This window comes from Lithobates pipiens, unplaced genomic scaffold (genome assembly GCF_037356315.1).
Source record: "Lithobates pipiens isolate NorthernLeopardFrog02 unplaced genomic scaffold, aLitPip1_a1.2 Scaffold_16, whole genome shotgun sequence".
NCBI lineage: Eukaryota > Metazoa > Chordata > Amphibia > Anura > Ranidae > Lithobates > Lithobates pipiens.
Window position 1 is genome coordinate 152,606,256 of NW_027507748.1, and position 6,862 is coordinate 152,613,117.

At 45.4% G+C, this 6,862-nt stretch overlaps 1 protein-coding gene across 2 annotated transcripts in view; it reads right to left on the reverse strand.

The window, feature by feature from the left end:
• The window catches only part of LIMK1 (LIM domain kinase 1), a 200,607-nt gene extending 194,102 nt beyond the window's left edge, over positions 1-6,505 (reverse strand). For both annotated transcript variants that reach the window (XM_077480640.1, XM_077480638.1), the window contains exon 1: positions 6,153-6,505. In XM_077480640.1, coding sequence (XP_077336766.1) covers positions 6,153-6,210 — 58 coding nt within the window. In that variant the 5' untranslated portion in view covers positions 6,211-6,505. The remainder of the gene's footprint in view (positions 1-6,152) is intronic.
• Between the last annotated feature and the right edge of the window lie 357 nt (positions 6,506-6,862).

Genomic DNA, 6,862 nt, shown 5'->3' on the forward strand with positions numbered 1-6,862 from the left:
ACCGCCCTGTCCGCAGCCGGCTCAGCGGGGACAACGGAGCGATCCCCGCTGAGCGAGCGGATCTTCACGGGGCGGATCATTACTGATCCGCCCCGTGTGAAAGAGGCCTAACTGCGTCTCGTGTGCATGAGGCCTAAAACGTGAACAATCAATCGACAACAAACGTCCCTAGTTCCTGATGAATGTTCAATAACATAAAATAAAATGTGGTATCATATAATGTCCTTTGCTTCTTAAATCGGGAGTAAACCTGCTGAATTTTTTTTTTTTCAGACCTGTAAGGGAAAAGGCATAATGAGCTAGTATGCACCGCATACTAGCTCATTATGAAATACTTAGCTTAGAATGAGCCCCCGACATCTCACCCGATCCACGCCGAGAGAGGTGACATGTTCCCTCGGCGTGTCTTCCGGATATCGCAGCTCCGGCACTGTGAGTGGCCAGAGCAGCGATATTGTCACTCCCGCGCATGCGTGTGGGAGATTTCTTTCCGGCAGGGTCCGGCGTCTGCCGGGCTTCCAGCCGAGAATCCCCTGTGCGCATGCACCGCTGCAGTCAGCAGCTCATTGCACGGGGAATATCTCCTAAACCGTACAGATTTAGGAGATATTTTTTTTTACCTACAGGTAAGCCTTATTATAGGCTTACCTGTAGGTAAAAGTAAAAAAAAAAGAGTATACAACCGCTTTAAAATAAGAACAGTGAAAAACAATAAACAACCGGATTCTGGGGGTTATTTACGAAAGGCAAATCCACTTTGCAGTACAAGTCCAAACTACAAGCTAAAATGCTTCTTTTTTTTTTCTTGCATGTCCCTCTTGGATCTACAGCGACTTTACTTTCAAGTGTACTTTGCACTTGTAATTCAAAGTGGATTTCTCTTTTGTAAATAACCCCCTCTGTCCATAAAGTCCAGGTTAAAGTCCATGGCAACCAATCAGCTTCTATTTTCAGCTTATCAGGTAAAGTGATTCTAAACCCAAACTGTTATTTACCTTAAAGAAGAACTGCAGTCTGCTCACCTAATTTGTAATAAAAACATATTTGCCATTCTGAAGCTTCCCTCCAACCACTTTGCATATTATTTTATATATATACTGTGATTCTGTACTTGCCAAATATGCTGCAGAAATCTCCCTCCATTCTGGCTGCAATCATTTTAACTGTGGGCAGCTGAAGCTGCTGCCTGTTCTCTTCCTGGATTTACAAAGACACACAGAGGCACACCTCCAGCTCTGCAGCTCTCATTGGCCCTCTTATGACTCATCCCCACCTCCCTTTCTGGCAAACTCTCAGGAGAGAGAGAGAGAGCTGTGCATGATATCATAAGCCTAGGCTAATGACCAGACAAGAAACAGGAAGTGGGCTGTATAAGGTATTTACTGGCAGAAAAAAATGCTTTACTATCCAAATTTAAAACAACAAGAGCAGAAGATTTAATAGATCCGCTTTAACCACTTGCCCTCCAGAAGATTTACCCCTCTTCATGACCAGGCATTTTCTGCTAAGCGGTGCTGCACTACTGACAATTGCGAGGTCATACAACACTGTACCCAAACAAAATGTATATATTTTTTTCACACAAATAGAGCTTTCTTTTGGTGGTATTTAATCACTACTGGGTTTTTTATTTTTTATTACATAAACAAAAAAAGACTGACAATTTTGAAAAAAAAGTCTTTGATCAGAAAAAAGAATCCCAGTGAATATTGATTGGTTTGTGTGAATGTTATAGTGTCTACAAACTAAGGTATATATGGTATATATAGTGGAATTTTTATTTATACTGGTAATGGCCGTGATCAGCGATTTATAACAGGACTGTGATACTGCAGTAGTCAATCTGACACTAACTGACTCTGGAAGGAACTAACTAACCTCCACTGACATCACCAGTGACATTATTACAGTAATCAGTGCAAATAATATGCACTGTCACTGTACTAATGACACTGGGCAGGAAGGGGTTAACATCTAGGGCAATCAAGTGGTTAAAAATGTGTCTAACAAGTGTTTGGGTGTATACTGTGTGCTGCTTTTACTGGGTATCTAGTTGCTTTAATTCCCTTAGCAGAGAATAAAAAAACAACTAGATCCCCTGTCACTGAACACATCTCTGTGCTGTTTACACTCACAGAGCTGTGTTCCATGAAGCTCACAGCTGATCGGCAGGTGCCAGCCGTCAATTACTGTCTGGGACTCCTGATCAGCATGTACTGTGATGAATCACAGCACAGCCAGACGGCTGGGCGCGCACCCTATCCGGAAATGCAGAATCACATACTGTATATATACGTGATTCTGAGCAGAGAGGCCACCCTGTAGCAGCAAAGCTATGTGGGTCGGTCATTAAATGGTTAATGTGTTAGTAAAGGCAGAAGTATTTTATTTTCCCCTCACTGCATTTTATGCAGCAAGGTAAAAAACCTTCTGCATGCTGCTGCCCCTGCAGCCCCCACTAAATACATACCTGAGCTCGATCTTGATCCAGCGATATCCAGGAGATCCAAGGCTCTCCTGGGTCTCTTGCACCTGATTGGCTCAGATGCAGCAGCAGGAGCTACTGGCAAGCAGAGCCCGTGATGAGGGAGGCGTCACAATACTTTTGGTAATATAGTGCATTTTGGGTTGTTCTTTGGTGGTGGGCCACGGTTGTTGCAAGAAATAGACAGAAAGTTCAAACAATTGTATTTTTACTCTCTTTGACTAGTTCTTTGATATTAAAAAAAAGAAGATAATCAGAGACACTCAATAACATTTACCACCAATTTAAAGCCATACTTGTCCTAAAAAACAAGGTATCATTCACCTGAAGCAGTATTAAACTCAAAGGCAATCATTTACTATCGTGCAGCTTATCAATTCTTAGATGTGATGGTTGCATTAGTTATCATTTTAAGTAGGGATGCACCGAAATTTCGGCATATCGGCCAAAAATTGCCTTTTCGACAATTTGCCAAAAGAGAAATCACGCCGACGGTGCCACCGAAAATGGGGCGGGGCATGGGCAGGGCCCCACCCCTGGTGCCACCCATTATGCCATGGTGCTCCCCTCCATCCTCCTCTCGTTGTCCGTGTCGCCGCCGCCGTGTTTTCCAAGCCCGTCATACCTCCCTCCTCCTGTCAGAGGAGGAGAGGGAAGCAGCTTGAGATCAGAGCGGCTGTCTCTGTGTGGAGAGAGACTAGCCACGCAGCGACATCGCTGAGGGGGTGGTCCGTGCCTGCAGTGACATGTGTTTTCCTCCTCTCTGTCTTATCTCCTGCCTGCCTAACTCCTGCCTGCTTCGATCTGTTCTCCACCTGTTCTCCCCTCTGTTTTTATGTACCGTAATGGAGGAGGGGGATTGGTTTGTCCTGGGGGGGGGGGTCTGTACTAATGGAGGCAGGGTTCCTGGGGGGGTCTGTACCAATGGAGGAGGGTCTGTACTAATGGAGGGGGGTGGTTTGTCCTGGGGTGTCTGTACTAAGGGAGGGGTGGTTTGTCCTGGGGGATATTGCTGGGTCAGGTGAGAGGGCTGATCGGCCATTATCTACTAACGTCCATTGGAACTGCAGTCTCTGATCATCTCCTGTACTATGTCTGCAGTCTCTGACCATCTCCTGTACTATGTCTGCAGTCTCTGACCATCTCCTGTACTATGTCTGCAGTCTCTGACCATCTCCTGTATCATGTCTGCAGTCTCTGACCATCTCTTGTATCATGTCTGCAGTCTCTGATCATCTCCTGTACTATGTCTGCAGTCTCTGACCATCTCTTGTATCATGTCTGCAATCTCTGATCATCTCTTGTATCATGTCTGCAGTCTCTGATCATCTCCTGTATCATGTCAGCAGTCTCTGACCATCTCCTGTATCATGTCTGCAGTCTCTGATCATCTCCTGTATTATGTCAGCAGTCTCTGACCATCTCCTGTATCATGTCTGCAGTCTCTGACCATCTCTTGTATCATGTCTGCAGTCTCTGATCATCTCCTGTATTATGTCAGCAGTCTCTGACCATCTCCTGTATCATGTCTGCAGTCTCTGACCATCTCCTGTATCATGTCTGCAGTCTCTGACCATCTCTTGTATCATGTCTGCAGTCTCTGATCATCTCCTGTATTATGTCTGAAGTCTCTGACCATCTCCTGTATCATGTCTGCAGTCTCTGACCATCTCTTGTATCATGTCTGCAGTCTCTGATCCTCTCCTGTATTATGTCAGCAGTCTCTTACCATCTCCTGTACCATGTCCCCAGTCTCTGATCATCTTCTGTACTATGTCTGTAGTCTCTGACCATCTTCTGTATAAAAATATTTTTTTTTAAACGGTCAGTTTCGGTATCGGTTTTGGTTTTCAGCCTAGTGTATTTTTCATTTTCGGTATCGGTTTTGGCACCAAAAAAAAACATTTGGTGCACCCCTAATTTTAAGGCTTTCTGTCCCTTATTTTCACCTGGTGATATGGACATCTGGACAGTAAGACCAGCCACAGACAGTGCAAATTTCTTTCCTACAACCACGGGTTGCAGGAAAGAAATTTGTACGATTCCCCCATCAACACAGATAGTGCTAACAGGGGAATCCCTCCTGTCGAGACATTGTGTCCTCCCGGCGGAGGGGGCCTGGGGGGCAGCGGAAGCCGTCCTCGCCAGAAGACAGTGATTATTGCTAGTGGCTATAGCAGTCGCTAGCGATTATTTGGGGTTTAATACCTCTTTAAGCAACTGCAAAGATATGTCCAGTTTTTACTAACACATGCCAAAGTTACAAAACTGGGTTTGGGCATTAAGATTTATTTTGACCTTTGTCATTAAGGGGGGAATGAAATATTCAGAATTAGACTCACGAGAATTACTTTTTTAAACTGGATATATATATAGTAAAGCTTATACGAAATTTTAAGGGATTCGATTAACATCTACTTTTGATGTCAGCAACAGCCCGCCTTTGCTTATATGCATCTATGGGTAACCCAAAAGGGAATCCCTATGAGTGACACTCTACTATCATCCCATTGTTTTCAGTCCTGCATCTGTAAACATCCTCTGTAGAATCCCACCAACACCATCACATGCACCCCACTTCCACTGGATGGATCATTGGGGTTCCCTGTCCCAACAAGTTTATATACTGCAATGTACATATCATACATGGTAGACAAGCAGCCCTGCAACCAAGTATAGTACAGTATAATCAGCTTCAGTCATCTCCTTGAAGCAGAATTATCAGCTCCCAGTCCAGCCTGCACCTGCCAGCAGGCACCCTACACAATACGACTGGCATCATACAGAATATAACAGAAGACACCCTACACAACACAGCATACACCCCTCAAAATACACAATCCACAGATATGGTACAAAATACACAATATACAGCATGCACCCCACATTATACACCGTGAACCCCACAATATAAGGAATACAACATGCACCCCACAGAATACAGCATACAACCCCACAATATACACTGTGCACCCCACAGAACATGGTATACAACCCACAGAATAAAGCACACAGCTGACATTATTTGGCAAGCACCCTAAATTATACAGCATGCACCCTACAGAATACAAAATACAGCATACAACCCCACAACATACAGTATGCACCCAAAACATACAGCATATAACCCACGGAATACAGCATACAACCCCACAACATACAGTATGCACCCCACAACATACAGAATATAACCCACGGAATACAGCATGCACCCCACAGAACATGGCATACAACCCACAGAATAACACACACACAGTCCACAAAATACAGAATGCACCCCACAATATACAACATACACCCCACAAAGTACAGCATACACCCCACAATATACAGCATGCACCCCACAGATTACAGCACACACCCCACAATATACACCATGCACCCCACAGATTACAGCATACACCCCACAGATTACAGCATACACCCCACAATATACACCATGCACCCCTCAGATTACAGCAGACACCCAAAATATTGCAGCATGCACCCCACAGAACGCATCACACCCCACAAAAAACATTATATACCCCAAAGGAAAACAGCATGCACCCCATAATATACAGCATACACCCCTCAGAATACAGCATACACCCTTCAGAACACAGCACACACACCCCACAGAAGCCAGCAGCCTGTATACATTCTTATGGTGTCCATGCCTCCTCACCTTCCTCTTCCCCCATGTGTTCCTCGCTCCAGCTGCAGCACAGTAACATCAACCTCATTCACCCCACGAAGTGTGAGGCCCCGGGGCAGGGAGGGAGGCGGCTGGCCGGTGTGTAAGGAACGGTCAGTGTGAGGGGACCGTCCCGCCTCTATCCGTGCTTCCCTGCTCCTCTGTGTGTCCCCAGCATGGGAAGTGTGCTACCCACAGATGCTACAACACAGCAGAATGGGAGGAGGAAGGACAACCATCCACATTTCCCTGGGAAGGGATGCGCTGTGTGTATGGCAGAGCCCACATGAGCATTATGTCATAGGCGGTGTGCAGACAGGAAAACACCGCCGTGCTGTGTTCCCGGAGTGCGTCAAATCTGAATACAGCGATTAGTACACTGCCACATTACGTCACCTCACTGTACAGTGTTCCCCTCACTACAGCATTACGTCATTTCACTGTACAGTGTTCACCTCACTACTGCATTACGTCATTTCACTGTACAGCGTTCCCCTCACTACTACATTACGTCATTTCACTGTACAGTGTTCCCCTCACTACAGCATTACGTCATTTCACTGTACAGTGTTCCCCTCACTACTGCATTACTCATTTCACTGTACAGTGTTCACCTCAATACTGCATTACGTCATTTCACTGTACTGTGTTTCCCTCACTACAGCATTACGTCATTTCACCGTACAGAGTTCACCTCACTA